The sequence below is a fragment of the Cornus florida genome, unplaced genomic scaffold (genome assembly GCF_030987335.1).
Source record: "Cornus florida cultivar Cherokee Brave unplaced genomic scaffold, ASM3098733v1 CherokeeBrave_3.0.0_Hap2_Chr11, whole genome shotgun sequence".
NCBI lineage: Eukaryota > Viridiplantae > Streptophyta > Magnoliopsida > Cornales > Cornaceae > Cornus > Cornus florida.
Genome location: NW_026775581.1, coordinates 126,994,424 through 127,013,735, shown reverse-complemented (window position 1 = coordinate 127,013,735; position 19,312 = coordinate 126,994,424). Strand labels below are relative to the sequence as shown.

The following is a 19,312-nucleotide window of genomic DNA, read 5'->3' as shown; positions in this document are numbered from 1 at the left end:
CTAGGTTTAGACACGGTTTTTGCATGCAAAATTCAAATCTATTAGAGAGCCATTTTTTAAAGATATTTAATTGATTTTCTGATTTTATTTTTGAGAGCACACACAGAAACACAAGAGTGATTTAGGAATATTGTTCTTTATCTCATCGGAATTGGAGCATAATTGAAGATTCAGAAATTCCGAAAAGCAGAATTCATTCGTTCTTCGTTAAATTCAGATCTAGAAGAAAAATGATGAAGCGATCGATCATACTTTAAAGGGGTCAAAGCATTCGTGGAGTATTGTTTGATATACCTGCAACTCTTCTACAAAGATTAAGAGTAAGCCTGAGGTTGAGAGCTGTTGGAACGGGGAGTCGCAAAGTCAGGGATTGTCAGCGATTGGTTTTTGGTAGAACGATAGGGTATGAGACTCAGTCAAAGTTCAGTATACTTTGCTTCAAATATAGTGGATCGTTTATCTCAGGACTGCAACGAAGTTTTTTCTGTTACAATTGGTCTATTCTACCAATTGGAATTTCCTCACTAAAAATTATGGTGTTATCTCTCAAACTCGATTTACTTTACATGCACTTTATTTTTGCTTTGTGGTTTGATTTTAGTTTTATTTTGATAAAATTAAAATAAGTAAAAATTGAATAAAAGAACAAGTTAAATCTATTCACTACTTCTTCATATTCTCTATCCATATTATATTCCACAATCATTCCGCTGTGCACCAACTCCCAACAGTATAAACTCATCATCTCCACAACAAGGACACATCTTCTCTCCATATGAGACACATGAAGGTTTTACATAAAATCATAAATAATAAACAATGCTGAAAATAACATGAGTTTAGAATGAAAAAAAAAAAGAAAAAGAAAGTGGAATTGAATTAGTTAATTATGGGCTACAACTTGTTGCAGCGAAGCTAGGAACTTCTTGAGACATCTATTGTACACACAGGGTCTTTCTAGGTGAACTAGGTGACCTGCTTTCTTTATGCCTTCAAATGTTGCATTGTGCCCTAGTTGCCTGTCATTACATCATCCAAATCCATATCAATTTGACTATTATATATACTTACAAGCTAGGGTTATCAATAACACCTACTTTTGTGGTCCAATTTGGGCCATTTAATTTGTGTGCTATGTATGTGTTCAACCAAGTGACTACTAAATCAATTTAATTTGATGATAAGGAGATGAAAACTCTATGGTCCACCTATTGAATGGTTTGGGTAAGTGGGTTGACTTAGTGTAGCATGATCAATTAAAAAAAGACTTACTCGTTCATGTTTTGGGCTAGCTCCAACTTGAATATCTGATCATCCTCTCCCCAGAGAAGATGTATTCTCTGCACCACAAAACACACATACACACACACACACAAAAATTAAAAGAAAGGAGAATAGAAAAGAAAAGAAAAGAAAATTAGCTAGGTTTTCTTGCAATTTTTACATAAATTAGTTGCTTCACCTGTTGAAAATTGGGGATGGTTGGATCTTTATTGCTGACTATCAAGCCCTCAAGCAGTTCTCCTCTCTCTTTTCTGTTGTTGAACATAACCTGTAATGGGCATTGAAATCATCTCAAACCAGCCTGAAAGGTTTGGGTTTGAATCCGAATGGCGTTGGTTTTGATAGTGTAATGATGATTATGAATACTATGATGTTTACATATATATCCACACACACACACACACACACACTTATACAGGCGTTTACTTTTGCTTGTCTCAGTTGTCAAATTATTTACTTAACCATTTTATCTTGAATCGGGGTTATGAAAGTTTTAATTAATTTGTTGATAATAATATGCAAGTTGAAAATTTTATAAGCTGAGAACTGAAAAATGATCTACACTAGCATTTCTTTTTACCATGTGTAAGTGAAAAAAAGTTTGAAATGAGCTCCGATTTCACTTGTAGAATCAAAATGAAGAACATATATATTTTTCTTTTCTTGGTAAATAATGGGATATTTTTTTGATAGAATTATTCTATACTATAATTTCATCTTTCTTTACAAGACTTGGACACTCAGAGTCAAGGTTGTGAACTCACCGTCCAAACAGAGTCTGTTGAAGTATTAATTAGGTTTAGTTAGTAGAGCAAAGTGACAACTACCAAATCTTGCACCGATTAAACAATAATGTCAAGAGAAAGAATAAACTCGTCAATTCCTGACAACAGAGTTATACATCTTAGTAGCGTATAAGCTATCGATACATGTTCAAATTCATGTGCATACTTGACTTAATGCCAAGCTGGACAAGATGGAGATCATTGGCAATGAGGTCCATGAGTCTATTATTCTCGGTTGTATGAAATTGAAGATTTGAAATTGTAATTAAAAATTTTAATTTAATTTTGTAAGTTATTTTTCTTTAATTTTAATTTTATGCAATCGAACAGAGTCTCATATTAATTACTATGTGGTACCCTATCTCTATTATAGAACTTTCATTTAAAGTCCGATAAAGCAGATATATTATAGACTCCAAATCTTCAATTGATTAAAAAAAAACAAACAAAAAAAAAAAAACACTTCAAATCTTCAATTTTTTTTTTTTTTTTTTAATTTAAGCATTAATTATATATATATATATATTAGATGGTTATCAATTTTAAAAAATGCTCTACTCAATTCTATAGTATAGTTTTATAAAAATAACGTGTGAAATTAATGTTAATGGTTGTTTTTTTGGTACTCAGACACCCCTCTAAGAATGTTAATGGTTCTGTTCAAGTGAAGATGACTTATTAAGTAGCTAGCAACTTGTACAAGAAAGCCAGCCCTCAATCTTATCAAGAGAGTGCCTTTTCCATTTCTAGCTTTTTTTTCTCCATTTTTATTTTTTTAATTCACAAGTAATGTTAGACATCATAAAATGTTTTTTTTATTTATTTTTATTAAATTTTTTTGGAATTCATTCATCAATTTTATTGAAATTCAAGTACTCATATCAAATGGTTAAACACATTAGAATCATTTATAATTTCCAAAAACCCTAATCCAATTAGTCTATTTTCATTGGTAAAGTAAATGTTAATTAGAGTCACTAAAATCTTTCTTATAAGGTGTATCATTTGAACTGTTTTCTTAAATACAATGGATTACTATATGTTTTGAATCTCATTTTATACAACCTTTTGTTTTTTTATTTTTATTTTTGACAATTAGTTTCACAGAACACCCTCTAATGAAAGTACAGAGTATTTCAAAGTACATCAAAGTACAGTAAGTATCCTGTGTCAATCGCAAATAATTATTTTCTATCATACTAAAAAATATTGACTATTAATTTATTGGGGTATTGTAAATAGGAAAATGATAGAGTCACCAAATTATTTCTTCGAATATATTTCGAATCTGACGTGTTTTTGTCCATTCCATCTACTTAAATAGTTTTCAAAAAATAAATATTTAACACATAATAAGTGTAGCCAATCGCGTCAAATTAGTGTCAAATGGGAGATTCTTTTTGGGTTCCTATCATTACACTTGTAAATATAGTCTGTACCCAAAATTTTACCTTCTAATAAATAATAATAATAATATAACAACAAAATAAATTTTTTTTAAGAGAGAGAGAGAGAAAGTTAGACAAACCTCAAGGAAATCCTTGTGAAGGCGATCAGGAAACCAAAGTCTTTTGTGAGCAGCAACAGAAAGCAGTGCCTTGAGACCCTTAACAGAGGTGGGTAGCAACAGCTCCGAAGAAGAAGAGAAGCCAAGACTCTCAAGTGTGGCATTGCTGATGGAGTCAGTCATAGCCAGAATTGAACCAGACACCACCAGTGCCCCAACCAAGTCCGGGTACAGCTCCGCCATCTTGAAAGCCACCATCCCACCATAACTGAACCCAACCACCGTACACTTGTCCACTCCCATCTTCCTCAGCCCCTTCATCAAACACTCCGCCTGGAACGTCGGCGACCGGTCCTGGCTGTCCGTGATCGACCCGCCAAAGAAGAGCAGGTCCGGCACGTAAACGGCGTATTTTTTGGTCAGAGAACCGACCTGGAACTGCCACGTTACGATGCCTTCTGCTGCGAAGCCGTGGACCAGAACAACCACTGGTTTGTTTGGTTTGATCATGGGTTGATCTTTTTTGAGTTTCTTGACGGATTCAGTGGGCACCCAGATGTTCATAACTGTGCCTGATTCGATCTCTACCGAGTGAGGTACAATACCAGCCATCTTCATTAGTCCATTCAACAATGGCTTCTGTAGAGCAACAAAGTTCACCATATCTCGATCTCTAGCTTTGTGTATTGTGAGTCTGATGGAGGTAGGTGAATGTGTGTGTTGTGGATTGTGAGGGCTGATAAAGAGTGTGTGTGTTTATAAACTAAGAGGAAAGACAGGTTTGGTGTTGGGTTGTTATCAGTTGGCCATTGAATGTGGGCGTTGTATAATGCCAACTTCATAAAGAAAGTGATGGAGAGCAAATCGGAACTCTTTATAACCCATAATTATGGGCCGTTCAATTTATTTGATTTACTGTATGTGGAAATAATATTTAGGTGGTATAGTTTGAAAGAAATGGGAAGTCGATGGATATACTCTCAATTGAGTGTATCTAATAGATGAAGGGCTTAGAGTTTTTTGTTATTTTGTTCGAAATCCTCGATTTTGATATTCTTTTGAGTCAATGTTTTACTATAACTCAAAAGTATATATATATATATATATATATATATATATATATATTTTATGAGCACCGGAAGTCAAAGAAAAAAAAAATTATACAAAAATCTCATAGTTGAAAGTTTCTGGAAACTATTTTATAACAACTCAATTAAAATAAAAATGTTAAATATAAAAATATTTTTTTTGTTTTTTTGAGTGATTTTCATCTAAATAGATACACTCAATTGGGAGTGATATGAGATCTAATTAGGTTGTAAGTGTTTTTATTAAATGAGAAGTCTTTTAACTTTCCATTTTATTTTAAGTCTAAATATCATTACTCTCTTTACTATTACTTAAAACCAGCGATCTACTTATTCTCTGACATGCATCAAGTACTATGAATGATATTGGTCTTTAAAATAAATTGTTTGCATGGGTTAAAAAATCATTTTCCATTTATTTCTTACTAAAATTTGTCATCTTGACATTTCATTATTTTTAGTTTAGATCGAAAACATAGTGCTCTATTAAATAAGCCACTAAATAATGCATATCTCAGGCTGAGTTTGTTTGAGTCCCAAAAATATTTTTTTATGTTTTTTAGAGTTTGGTTATTGTAAATTATTTACAAAGAAAAAAAATTCAAACCTAACAAAATAACCTATTCATTAATTTTTGACAAGTTATTTTATGACTTAAACCTTTACCAAATACAGAAAAATATTTTTTGTTATGTTTTTTAGTGTTTGGTTAATGTAAATTATTTACGAAAAAAAAATTTAAAACATAACGAAAATAACTTATTCACCAATTTTTGACAAGTTATTTTATCCGTCCCACCCGATGAACTCGACTTAAACCTTTGCCAAATATCGAAAAAAAAAAATACAAAAAAATATTTTATCTGAAAAAAAAAAAAAAAAAAAATCTAAAAAAAATATTTTACATACAAATAAACTGAGCCTTATAATTATTATGTACAAAAATGTTGATACACCTTTTGAATGGGACTCGTTATTATTTTCCTTAGTGGAATACCATGCCATTACACCATATTAGCATGACTCATATCAGTATTCTGCCATACGAAACAAATTCGAAAGGTGCTATTAGTTGGAAAATTTTTTAGTTGAGGGAGCTTAATTAATTGACATTAATTAGTAATTACTAATCGAATAAAAGTGTCTTAATTAATTAGAGAATTGGACAGTACCATGGCGCTAGCATTTGAACCTTTATGTATTGACTCAAACCCCGACAACTAGACAAGGTGGAGGTTTCATTTTTTATCAACTGCAATTCCTACTTACAATCGCGTATTACAGTGGGGAAATACTTCTCTTGCCATATGTGATTACTTTCCTTATCGGGGTTCGATCTCCTTCAGCATGATAAGATATTTGGTATGTCCGGTGCACGATATATTAACTTATTTGAGCCATATATATTATATATGTGTGAACATGTATTATGCACGTACGACTCGAATGAGCTAGTGCACTAAATATCTATTCCTCTTAACACTAAAGAAGGTCCTGCACTCAATTAAAGATGAATATTGGATCATCAAAGTGATGTCTTCACCTTGACAATTTTCTTTTAAATAATATTTGAAGTAAATTATTATTTTGTTTTTCCGATAAATATATTTGACATTTTCAGGAGCATACTAGCAACATTAAACTAAGAAATACAGAGCTAAAGAGATCATTTTTACCTTGGACTCTTTAGAACAAAGTTTTCTAACAAATTCCATCCATTCTTCCATTGATCTCACATTGTCCGGCTTCATAAGAGCGGCAGCACGTGAATTTTTTCCCACATCCCTTATCTTTCTCGTAATTTTGGATTTATGCCCACACCAAATTCGTATATTTGAATTTGATGGAAAAAATTTTGAATTCGATATCTAGGTTGCAAAATGTTACGATAAAATGAAAAAAAAAAATGATGGAAAGAAAGAACACAGGCATGGTTAGTATAAAATGAAAAAAAAAAAAAAAAAATGATGCTCATACTACATTTCATCACACCAGTTTCACATACAGGGATTAAAAGGGGAATATCAGGAAAAACCGCTCACCAGATAATGCTGTGAGAACAAGAGATTCATCTATACTAAACATGGTTTTTTGTATTAAAGACTAAAATGAAAAGGAGGTGAAGAAATATAGTAAAGAGATTGATGATCAAAGTAAAATTACCCACAATGAGCTATTGGGGGCTAGCTCATGACTTGGATCACACTGCCTCAAAAACTACAACCCAAGAATCACGCTGATGGGAAAAACTTGTTGAGATTGAAGGGAAGGGAATAGAACTCTTCGCTCCTCGTATCCGTCTTGAATGACCGGAACCTGTCCCAGCAATGCATGCCCCGGTCTTTCCTGGTTGCAGTGTCTTTGCGATGCAGTGCGACGTATAGGAAAAGCGCCAACATGCCGGCAACAAATGCTTCCGATGAGAAAGGCACATTGATCATGTCATTGAACTGTCAAATAAGAAGTCTAACCTTAGATGGGACCAAATTAATAGAGAAATAAGAAGCTGATTTAAGGTTATGGAGAGGACAGAGGTAGCTGCATATACCCTGTTTTAGTTTGTTATTACTTGGGTTATTGTTGCATGTTTTGTATATACGTGACCAATGCTAACATAATTTGTGTCAGTCTTAATTGTACTCGCACTCCTTCAATTGGTGTTCCTCCATGGCATCATCACTCTCGAAGCTGTTTCCACAATCAGGGCAAAAGGCATCCTTGTAGTGAAACAGGCCTGGATGATTTCGCGTCTCCGTGCTGTATTTTTGTAGATAATGTAACCTAATCTTCTCAGAAGAATGTTCAACATCTTAACCTTTTGGAAAAGCATACGAGACACTTAAATGTTGATGGATTTTTATAAGCGAAAGCCTGCATATTCCAAATAAAAATCCATCATCATCAACAGGAGTAACATAACACAAGGGACTACAAATTTATGAAGAGTGTGGTAAATGTACAGCAGCAACTTACTCTGGTGCTCTGGGCGAACAGGGGGTAGAATGCAGGGTAAAAATGTTCTTGTGAAAGCACAATTCTGCAGGGAAGGAGCTTTTGATTTCCTTTCGGAGTTCTTCAGTCTCATTCTCTGCAGCATGTACAACATCTTATTGATTTAAGAGCAAAATTCTCATGCCAAAGGTTACACCTATCCATGGCCGGCCTCTATCCCAATAAACACAAAGGCTTAACCCCATTCCGGGCTATTGTTGATCCTATAGAAATTCTAATGGAACTAATGAGTTTAAGTACCTGAAACAACTCTGCAGTAAATGAGCTTTTGATTCCCTCCGAAATTTCTCCAGTCTCATTTTCCTGAAGTATAAACAAGTAGTTATTAATTTAAGAGCACAAATCTCATGCCAAAGGTTATGCCGGACTCTATCCCAATCAATACAAAGGCTTAACCCCATGTCTATCGTATGTTAGCTTAATTTTACCAGGATTTGAGCCTACTTATGAAGAAGGCACAGTTATATAATAAGTTGTTAGTTTATGATATCACATTATGTGATACTGTTGATCCTATATGTGGGATGGTGTGAGCCTTATTACCATAGTTATGACATTGATTTCAAGTTCTAAAGAAATTAATGATATTAAGTAATTGGAAACACTCTGCATCTGCAGGGAAGGAGGTGTTAGTTCCCTTTTTGATTTCATAGTGTCATTTTCCTGCAATATAAACAATATATCCTAATAATTTAAGAGTAAAAGACTGGTGCAGAACAATAAAATATCTCAAATTACTCTATTCAGGAATACTTTGTGTACATGTAAAAGTATCTCAAATTTCTGGGCCTTGCACTGCTTTTCCACATGAACTCAACTCGGAGTATTCGAATTACTCATGCAGGGTACTGCTTTTTCACACGATTCTAGACGGAATTTAATTCAGACACACACAATTCACTACTATGATTGCCTTTCAAAGAAAATTAACTACTACGATCCTAGATGACACAGTTCACTACCATGAATCAATCAAGAAATCAGATATTTAAGCACAAATTCATCAAAAGAATTGTAAATTATGAACAAGTTATTCATATCAACAGGAATTGAGATCACATACAATTATACCAACATATACAAGAGGACGGGAAGGAGGCTTGGCAAGCTGAGATTGCAGATATTTCAAAATGGTCCAATCAAACACACAATCAAACTGAAACCATGAAGCAAAAAGAAAGCAACTTACTTGAGTGGGTAACTTTGAAATTAAAAGCATAACTACTGCGCTTAATTTGATCTTTCCAAAACCTAAAGGATACATAGAAGGTCAACATTATCATACAATTTTAATCAAAAAGATTTCTACAGTTTCTTTCAAGAATCGACTGCTATGAATCATCAAGAATGTAGAGATTCAAATTAAGCACAGAATCATTAAATGAAACGCAAATTCAGGAATCAAAAAAATGAAGAGCAACTTCAAGGATCGACTGCTATGAACACAAATTCAAGAAAAATTATTGAACTTGAACTCCTTAATGATTCGAGTAGAAAAATTAGAATAAAATAGGGACTTCTTCATTTGGTAACACATACCCACGTAGGAGAAGAAAAGGCAATACACAGCTGCAATGATTGGAGCTGGGATTGAGGCAAAGACAGCTCCGAATATCTCTGAATAGTAAATTATTTTTAACAAATGTACTTGGAAATGAAGGTTTATTTACTATGGGTTAAACACTTAAACTATGGATTATTTGCATTATTTGGACATCGTAACACCTAAATTGCCAAGTATGGAAAAGAAAATCATGAAACCAGCAGATATCTGCACAACTCTTCGGCTGCCAACACGTGTCAATGCTAACAAACCAGCATTTTCACTGTATAATGGGAGGAAAAATCAAGTTTTATTCCCCTGCTGATTAAGAATGAAAATTTGCAACACAATTTACAAATTTATTGCACAAGAATCTTACACTGATACTGAGGATCCATTCCCGGTTCCAAATATTGCAGAGAACAATATGCCCACTCCCTTCGATAAAGAACAGAATTAAGATGAGTAGAACACACAGGACATTAACAATTACAGAGTCAAATTTGGAGAAGTACTTTATGAACAGAATTCATGACCAAAAGAATCGCATTCAAATTGACATGGCAGATTAGTTTCCCATCATTTCAAGACAAAGAGCCATCTTTTTAGTTAAATGCCACTATTATGTCAGATGAAAATTTTAGTTAAATTATGCGTGAACCATTCTTTTTAGTTGGGGGGAGGTTCAACAATATTGAGTAGGCCATTAATTCTAATTATTCATTTTGGAAGCAGCCCATGTAAAAATTGCGCAATATCTAGAGTCTTTTAGGCTTAGCATTGAGGTGTTAATGAAGGCAAAAATACAGACAAAATTCTCACCAAGTCAATTTTACCTGCCAACCTATGCAAAGTACAAAATGCCAATTATGAAAGCATCAAACTCTTCATACTTAAAACAGCAATAAAAATATATATGTGTGTAAGTAAAAGAATCCGGAAATGAACTAGGCAATGTGAACTCTACTTGGAGAATGGTTAAGAAACACAAAATTTCATGCAACAAACAATGCAAAGAGAACGGAACTATAACCTTTTCATTCTTTATTCTACAAAATTTGAAAGCATAATTCCATGTGACATACAAAAATCAGTGCATCACTAGAAAAATTCCGGAAAATAAAAAATGCATCACTAGAAATGCAAATGATCAAAACATAGTCACTTGATAAAATTCAGAGAGTTATTGCCTATAGCAAAGAAGCAAGCAAACTCACTTCAAATGCATTCAGCATTGCATTTTTTATTCTATAGCTTTTGAAGGCACAGCTCTATGGTTATATCCATTAGAGAAAATCAATTCATCACAAAGAATGAAACTTAAATGAATGAAGGAAGAATTAAACATCCCAAGAAAAGAGAACTGTTCTACTTTTGAAGGCAAAAGTGCATTGCACATAGCCCATAACAGAAAACAGGTGTGAGAAAAACTCAAAAATCAGCTGATAAAATTTGCCAAAAAAAAAAAAAAAAAAAAAAGCACGCAAATACATTCTGTATTCCATTTTTTGTTATATAGTTTCTGAAGGCACAATCCAGGAATATAGCCACTAAAGAAAATCAATTCACTGCAAAGAATGTTATTTGAAAACTCAAACAAACAGTTAAAGGAAGATTTAGAGCATTTAAATATAAATTTGTATATATATACATACACATATGAATTTGTATATATATATATATACACATGTAAATACACATTTGCAACAATACGAAAATAAAAATAGTAATATAAACAATACTTTCCTATTGTATGGCTTGCTATGGTATTGGTGGGTCAAGTATGGATCTAGCAGAGTCAATAGAAATTCTCACATCTAATATACATATACAGAATACAAAATCAGAGTTCAGAAGAATTGAACCTCCATGAATTTGATTGTCTACAAACTGAAACTAATAATAGTAATTTGCTATGTTGATGAACCAATTGTTAAAGCTGCATTTAATTTGCTATAATGAAATCGTTTTGAGGTCCGAATTTGAACATAATATGGTAATTTGCTATGGTGATGAACCAATTGTGAAACACAAAAACTGAAACCTACATAACTCCATAGATGCCTATGATCGAAGGAGACAAACTTACCAGAAGTTGCAGAGGTTCTAATTAAAATTCTGCTGATGATCGAAGGATGAACAACAAGGCGAAGACCAAGAACACTATGAAGATGGTGATTGTGATGATACGATCCCAAGAAAGCTCTTTGAAATACTCGGAAGCTCAAACTCTCAGATTCTATACATTCGGATTGTAAGTTCACAATCAATAATAGAAAATCGACGCTCAATCATCAATCCACACCTCAATCGTTCAGGGTTTTCTCCTGCAACCAACCACTAGTACATCACACACACAACGTATGATGGGGCTATAGATTAGATCAAGTAATGTAAGCAGCTGATCTCAAGGCAATAATCCAATACAGATGTGTGATAAGTAATTAATACAAGTGGATGGTCTCAAAGCTTCCACGTTAATTAAACACAGTAAATAATAAAGAAAATGTGGTAAATATGAAGTTTTCTTTTAAAAATTTGTTTGAAATTAATATTTAGTTTTTAATATAAAATTTAGTTTCAAAAATGAAATTTTTACTGTTTTTACAAGGTTTAAAGCTTAAATGTAGTAAATAAAATACGGTAAATAACCATTTTTTTGTAGTGTCTATTCCATACATATATGCAACACATTAGTGAAAAAAAAAAAAAAAACAAAACAAAACAAAACTTATGTACTATCATCACATCGATCCAAAGCCATTTGAAGCGAGCAAAACAATTAAACCAATTCATAATCCGTAAGTATATTAATGACCAAAGATACAAAATCTAATTCTTTTACATTGAACTCAATAAATCACAATTGTTAATGTACAGTGTACCTGTTCTTGTGCTTACAAAGTACTGAAATCAATATATGCTACTAACTACTGAGATAACTCGGATTTGGTGGTTGACAACTTGAAGCAACACAAGGGACACATAAGACTCCTTTTCAGTCATATTTTTTATGGGTCCAAACGTTGATAAGGTTATGGTGATGAGCATCAATTAAACTGCAGAAGCCATAAGTAATCTTCATTCATTATATATATATATATATATACACACACACACATATATAGTTCTCTTCCATTATGTAGTGGCCAAAACTATGAAAATGTGCTCCTGACAGATTCCTAGTACTTTCATAAATTATGTAACCAAAAATCATAGAACTGTCCCAATGTGAGCTATTTAAAAAATGGTTGTGCTGACAAGCAACTAAGCAAGTACTGCCCATATTCACTTATTCCTCCAACTTGATTGAATTCACCAAATCTCAGTGTGTTTGGGATACATGATAATAAAATTAGATATTTGTTAATCCTATTGGATGTCAGTAGTCCTAATTTACAACAATAATGTTTGAGAATGCTCTTGCAATATATGATAAGGACACCCCTGACCGGTGGCACAACATAGCCAAGGCTGTTGGTGGGAAAAGTGTGGAGTCAGTAAAGATGCAATATGAGATCCTGTCCCTCTTCCTAATTACAAGAGCAATGCGCGTAACAAGTAGGGAGACAGTATCAGTAATGAAGAGCAGAGGTACCCTAGCTCCTAATGCTTCCATTAAGTTTTAACTAGTAGGAATGTTATGGCAATTAACCAAATTCGACAGTAGTCTATATCTTGTGTGAGGCTCATATTCATATACCCCCATCCCCTGCATGTGTGATTAATCTATGGTATTCTTTTGCAAGTGGAACATTTTTGTGGACTGGAATTTTTCTCATGCTGGTGCATTAGTGCAGTGTCTGAGCTACAAAATGTAGAACACCTTAAGGAATGTAGTTAGTCTTTCTTATTCCCTCATTAAGTGCAGAGGTAACCTACACCATCTCCTTGCTAGGAAAACAATCAATCACCAAAAGGCCCATCCACAATCTAGCTTATAATCTTATTTTCCTACAACAAACAGTCCCTAAGGGAGAGCAATCCGAATTCCAAAATGCAATTTTCAGATTCTATATATTTAACCTTGTTACCTTAAATTTGATATACTTTTTATTACAATTCTGAGTCGTGATTTTACTTTTGCAAATGGGCTGATTAACCAGCCATATATATGAATTGTCATTCGACCTTCATCCAATTAATTCTGCCGACCATTCTTCATTCTGGAATCTTCAATTTTTTAATTTTTTTAATTTTTTCCTCTGTCTCTTCAAGTAAAGGTCAAGAATTGATTGGAGACAACCCATGAATTGTCTGAGCATTGCTTTTAGATAATAATTAAGTCAGTAAAGGTTCTCTAGATTCATGAATATTGCTGATACTTGAGTCCTTCTACAAAACTCATATTTTTTATGGGTCCGTCCAAAGGTTGATAAGGCTATGGTGATGAACATCAATTAAACTGCAGAAGCCAAAAGTAATCTTCAATCACAATATATATATATAGTTCGCTTCCATTATGTAGTGGCCAAAACTTCACAAATTATGTAACCTAAAATCATAGACCTGTCCCCTATTTAAAAAATGGCTATGCTGACAAGCAACTAAGCAAGTACTGCCATATTCACTTATTCGTCCAACTTGATTGAATTTACCAAATCTCAGTGTGTCTGGGATACATAATAATAAAATTAGATAATGGTTAAACCTATTGAATGTCACTAGATGTCAATTATGCATGCAAAAGCACAACCACCATTGCACAAAATATATAACAATACAACGTTTATACGAGATAAAAGTAAGAGTGATAATTATATAGGGATACACTATGATGACATGTTGTTGCAACTTACAACGTCGATTAAGAATGGTTATATGTTATAGTGTGAAAGTCGGGCCACCAGATTTTTAGGCTGAATCTGGAAAATCAAGATCTGCTAAGAGATCAATTCCAATGAAATGAGGTCTGACAACTTGCTTAAACAATCATAACATCTTATTGGGATCATTTATTGCCAAGAATGTGTTGTCTGCTAGTTAAAATCCACATGCTATACTAAGTACTGATGTTTAAATTATAGAAGGAAACAGACCAAAAAGGAAACAAGTGACAAAGCCTTCTTCTAGAAAGCTACTAGGTTCGTCAACATCATTACTCTCTCTCTCTCTCTCTCATTTTCCTTTGTCCTACTTCATCTCGTGGCTAATTAATTGATTAAATAATCTGGAGTTCTGCAAATTTTCTTTAAGGTTAAAGGTGACCTTAATGCCAGAATATTGAAGGGCCAAAAACTATGAAAATATTCTCCTGACAGATTCCTAGTTGCTAAAAAAAAATGGTTGTCCCAAGATGCAAGTACCATCATATTAAATTATGTCTTTGAGTTGGCTGAATTCCCAAATAGCACAACAAAAGTACATCAGATTGTGAATAAAAGTACATCAGATCAGCAAACAAATGTGAAATGCAAATGTCACTAGTCCTTGCTGTCAAATTTATACAACTATGGGCATACAATATACTATAACAATACATTATAATGCCCAATTGATGCAGTGTTTCACTTGCAAATTGCAAATGAATTGGTGGTTGTGTATACTAATGGTTTAGAGAAACAATATGAAAAGCAAAGTCTTTTTTTCAGGACTCCACAATTTTCTGGTACTAGTGTTTGAAAAATGGATACGAGACACCATAGACTAGGCTGTCTAGAAATGCCCAGATTCCTAACAAGGTTTTGGTTTGCAAAGAGATCAATCCCAACGAAGTCGGATCATTTTAAATTGACCATTTGCTTAAAGAATCATAACATCTTCTTGGGTTCCATTTCTTCCACAACATACAGTCCCAAAGGGGGATCAATCCGTATTCCAAAATGAAATTTTCAGATTCTATATCTTGAACCTCATTACCTTAAATTTGATATACTTTTTATTAAAATTCTGAGTCGTGATTTTACTTTTGCAAATGGGCTGATTAACCAGCCATATATATGAATTAAAGTAATGTTCCTCACTTCTATATCTTTATTTTCAATTTACGAACTGAAGTTGTTACAACTTTGAGTTAGTTTATATCAGTCTTAACAAAGTTGTGGAATAAACTACCTATAAATCAGAAAAATAAGGGATTGCTGGTTTACTAACTTAGCTGTTGTTTCTATACAGGCTGAAGCATCTAAAGTTCTGATGAGGGCTGATAGATATATAGCAGTAGAATGAACCGCTTTTCAGAAGATTAAAAAATTCATGTTTGCAGAATTTAATTGTTCCATTAATATTGTAACAGTTCATGCTGAAATGTGTGTGAAGCTCCTCTAATGATCATAAATGATCCCTAGCAGTAAAGATCAGTACAATTTTCCTCTTGAGAAAAGATTTGGCATATTAAAAATTGAAAGCAGCACCTTTTGCTTGAGATAATGTATGTTCAGTGACATTCTTAAGATGACTCTCACACTAGGAAATTCTGAGTTCTATAGGTGGAGCATTCCATACACACACTCACACCCACAATTTCCTAATCGAATTTCAATAGTATTGGACCTCCAAAAATGAAGCTGAGTTTGGGTAAAGCTCTAAGGCCATCTGTCTTTGGACATATTAATTGAGTTCTTTCAAATGCACTCTACCATATATTGGTTTTGGCTTAGTGAGTTCGGAGTTGTTGCAATAGATCTTAAGGATCAAAACAACTAGAAAACAAATACAAAAATAACAATCACATGAAGCAAACAACAAATAAGTTATCCTCTATCAAAATCCCAAATTATGACCGAGTTCAAAAACAAGAGAAAAAGGTGACAAAATAACCCAAACAAAATCCAGACAAAACTTTTTGGATTATATATTTCAACATTTTTCAATCAAATTGCAGAAGTCAAGACAGTCATTGGAGCAAATTGCTAGCAGATTTTTTACATAGCTTGGAGTTCACGTCTTCCATTTTTGCAGGGTTTTGTCTTCATTTGTAATATAGATTATTAGACACTTGATATCAGTAATTTGTTTCAAATTTAATAACTTTATTGATTATTATTACAAGTCATCTTCTTTGTTTTTGCTAGTCATACTGGTTTTTCTTAGCATGCTTTATAGTGGATTACATAACATTTACAGTTCTAACACTTTCCGAATGGCATTTTCCCTATATGACCTTACAGAAGGATATGAGGAAATGGAGAACAGGCTTCGGATAATAGTAGATGTACACGATGTTGCTGAAGCGCTGCTATTGACATATGAGAAGCCCAAAGCTGAAGGAAGATACATATGTGCTCCTCACAAGATCAAGATGCAGGATTTGGTGGAAATTCTCAAAGGAATCTATCCTAACTACAATTATCCCAAGAAGTAAGTGTCTGGCATCACAATACACACACATTCAATATTCATTACAGGACATTACCAAAAATAACTAAATAAATACTCATCAGATGATATTTTGTCCTGTAAGCATTAATAAAATTAATTAATAGATGAAGCAATACTAGATATAACATTAGCACGATTAACTTTTAGTTATGGTTTTATATTAGCATGATTCACTTGTTTATTTATTGGCAGGTTTTTTGCGTGGGACGAAATAGAAGAGTTGAGTTACTCGAGTTCAAAAAAACTGCAGAGGCTGGGTTGGAGTTGTAGACCATTGGAAGAAACTCTTGTCGATTCCATTGAAAGCTACAAACAGAATGGAATTCTGGGTTAGAAGCATATGGCGCGTTTGCATTGGAGGTAAAGTTTGTTTTGTCAAGCATGTCCCAAACCCGGACCCTTGTTAATGCTATGGAAAGGATATAGAAGTGGGTGTTACTTGTCATGTAGGCTCTATCTAAGAGCCATGTAGTTGTTTTAGTTGCTTCTATGCATGATGGTGGTGTTTGTGTCTCTTTAGGGACTTATGGATGATGGTTCACGAGCTCTTTAATAGAAGTGAAGGTTACCCTTTTTGGAACACTCTGTTCTTGATTTCAAAACCTTGGATGTGCTGTAAATGTCCATTGCAAGCAACCATCCTCAAAGCCTTGTTTGGCTCACAAATTTAGTGAGGAAAAGGAAGACAGAAGAAATACCAATATGAATGTGGGTCGAGACTAACTGCAGGAATTTGGAAAATACACTGCTGGTGTGAATTGTAAAAACAAAATAAGAAATTGGATTAGCTAGCTACATTATGTAAAATCCAATCAAGGTTGTCACTAACATTCTCTAACAATCCAATTATGGGATCCTAAAGTTCCATTGAAATGTGGATCTAATTTGGATTAATGTGCCCAAATTCATATCCACACACAAATGATTCAAATTAAATAAAAACTAAGGTGTGATTTTTTTTTTTTCTTCGTAACTTAGTTTTAACATATTAAACACTTCTAACCATGGCAATACAGTGAACCAACTTCTATTCCATACATATGCCAGCTAGAAAAAGAAAAGCTAATCACCGTCGATCCAAAAGACCATTTGAAAAGAGCAAAACAATGAATCCAATCCGTAACTATATTGAGCAAAACTACAAAATACAGTAATTCTTTTACATTGAAGTCAGGAAACCACAATTATGAATGTACAGAGCACCCTACAAATACTGAAATCCATATATGCTACTGCTAACTACTGAGATACCTCAGATTTGTTGATTGACAACTTGAAGCGACACAATGGCCACTCTGCAATGCATTGGACATGGTATCTATGAGAGAATGGCATCCGAATGACTGGAGACCCAATGACGATTTCATCCTTACATATAACACAGAGTACTTCCACCTCCTCACCATGATCATCAATATCACCCTCAAATCTCACCGGCTCTATTGTCTCCTGAAAGTACTCCCTCATAGCTCGTTCCAACAATGACAACTCCAAGTCTTCATCATACTCATTGTCCAAGAAAGGACACAATGACAATTCCAAATCTTGATCGAAAGTAGCTGTTTCCCTCACCATTCTTCCTATTTCCCCGTGGATGGAACCAAAGTCGGAAAACGATTTCGACAGTATCATCCGATTAACCTTCTGATGAAGTCGAAACCAACGTTCTACCTGCTCCTTTGCAAGGTTTATTGCTTCAAATTGAGCGTGGGGTAAAATCAGTCGATTCACTATGTATATGTCCAATCGGAATAGCTTCTGACCGGAGTTGCAATATCTATTGACGGTGAACCTAGCCACATCCAAAGCATGACGGATTAGGTCGTCGGTGTTCTCCAACTCAGTCTGCTCACATTGCATCTTCTCTAGAGTGAAGGGGATTTTCATGCCATGGATCATTGAGTAGAGCAAATCATAGGTTAAGTACTTGTATGGACGTCGTGATGAGATCTCTCCGATACCGTCTCGGGTGATGAGGTCTCTGGTTCTGCTTTCAGGATATCCATCCTTTAGATGATAAGTCTGCTCCACACGGAAGTTTAATTCGACGTTGATGCAAGGCAGAAATTTACCATCATCGCCTCCAAGATTACCATAGCCATTAACCCAAACGAGCTTTTTTGTGGTGGCGGCCATGGTAGAGAAGAGGGCCGGAGAGATCGAAGTTCAGCGATACTACTAATTTGGCGGAGAGGATAGAGATGCGCAGTTAGGAGGAGAGAGACAGAGGGATTGAAGACGGTTAGTCTATAATTTTAGGAAACAAAGCTGAAATTCGCTTTTCAAACAAAAAAACAAAGTTCGGTTTACGTCTTCTTTATCAAGAAATATAGCAGATGGAGGAGAGAGATCAGGCCCGAATTCTGTGAACCGCTTCAGTACAAATCCGATCCTATTGCTAATTTGCCCTAAGGTAGAGTAAAGAGGGCAAGAATGACTTTTCTAGAGGCGCTAGCTCAGAAATCCGTCTATTTTCCAAGCTTGGAAACAAGTCCTCAGAAGCCAGAACCAAAGCCCGGGTTCAGTTTCGTTTTATAGCCGCCTCTTAGGGGAGAGAGAGAGAATTGAAGGCGGTTAGTATATGTGTGACTGTGTGTGTGTGTGTAATTTTAGGATACTTGATGGTTAAGTCCAAAAGTAACTTTGATCAGTTTAAAAAAACCATAAGGCAAAATAAGAAACCTCTTAAATTCCTCTTATAAAGTTATTCTTTATTAATTTTTAATATTACATATGTGAGTGCATGATACCATTAATATTATGACATCACAAT

At 34.1% G+C, this 19,312-nt stretch overlaps 2 protein-coding genes across 4 annotated transcripts; both read right to left on the bottom strand.

Moving 5' to 3' along the window:
- Positions 1-746: 746 nt before the first annotated feature.
- On the bottom strand, positions 747-4,358 carry LOC132284523 (uncharacterized). The gene is made up of 4 exons (XM_059786632.1): positions 3,598-4,358; positions 1,463-1,552; positions 1,273-1,340; positions 747-1,019 (listed from the first exon to the last, which is right to left on the bottom strand). Exons 1-4 carry the CDS (start codon positions 4,237-4,239, stop codon positions 884-886), a joined length of 936 nt encoding a protein of 311 aa, XP_059642615.1. The 5' UTR covers positions 4,240-4,358; the 3' UTR covers positions 747-883.
- A 2,034-nt stretch (positions 4,359-6,392) lies between these two features.
- LOC132284636 (uncharacterized) lies at positions 6,393-19,055 on the bottom strand. Of its 3 annotated transcripts, XM_059786759.1 has the most exons (8): positions 17,791-19,055; positions 11,309-11,546; positions 9,599-9,657; positions 8,866-9,502; positions 7,917-7,979; positions 7,638-7,752; positions 7,213-7,535; positions 6,398-7,114 (listed from the first exon to the last, which is right to left on the bottom strand). In XM_059786759.1, exons 1-2 carry the CDS (start codon positions 18,673-18,675, stop codon positions 11,526-11,528), a joined length of 906 nt encoding a protein of 301 aa, XP_059642742.1. In that variant the 5' UTR covers positions 18,676-19,055; the 3' UTR covers positions 6,398-7,114; positions 7,213-7,535; positions 7,638-7,752; positions 7,917-7,979; positions 8,866-9,502; positions 9,599-9,657; positions 11,309-11,525. The 3 variants fall into 3 exon arrangements, with proteins under 3 accessions (XP_059642740.1, XP_059642742.1, XP_059642741.1); XM_059786757.1 differs by having other exon boundaries at positions 6,393-7,114; positions 7,917-9,502; XM_059786758.1 differs by lacking the exon at positions 8,866-9,502 and having other exon boundaries at positions 6,403-7,114.
- Between the last annotated feature and the right edge of the window lie 257 nt (positions 19,056-19,312).

Excerpts from the sequence above, each read along its gene's own strand:
- LOC132284523 (XM_059786632.1), bottom strand. The coding sequence starts at position 4,239 with ATGGTGAACTTTGTTGCTCTACAGAAGCCATTGTTGAATGGACTAATG. Across the intron at positions 1,553-3,597 it reads TTCACAAGGATTTCCTTGAG|GTTATGTTCAACAACAGAAA; the intron begins GTTTGTCTAACT and ends TGCCCATTACAG. Across the intron at positions 1,341-1,462 it reads CCATCCCCAATTTTCAACAG|AGAATACATCTTCTCTGGGG; the intron begins GTGAAGCAACTA and ends TTTGTGGTGCAG.
- LOC132284636 (XM_059786757.1), bottom strand. The coding sequence starts at position 18,675 with ATGGCCGCCACCACAAAAAAGCTCGTTTGGGTTAATGGCTATGGTAAT. Across the intron at positions 11,547-17,790 it reads TGTCAATCAACAAATCTGAG|GAGAAAACCCTGAACGATTG; the intron begins GTATCTCAGTAG and ends GGTTGGTTGCAG.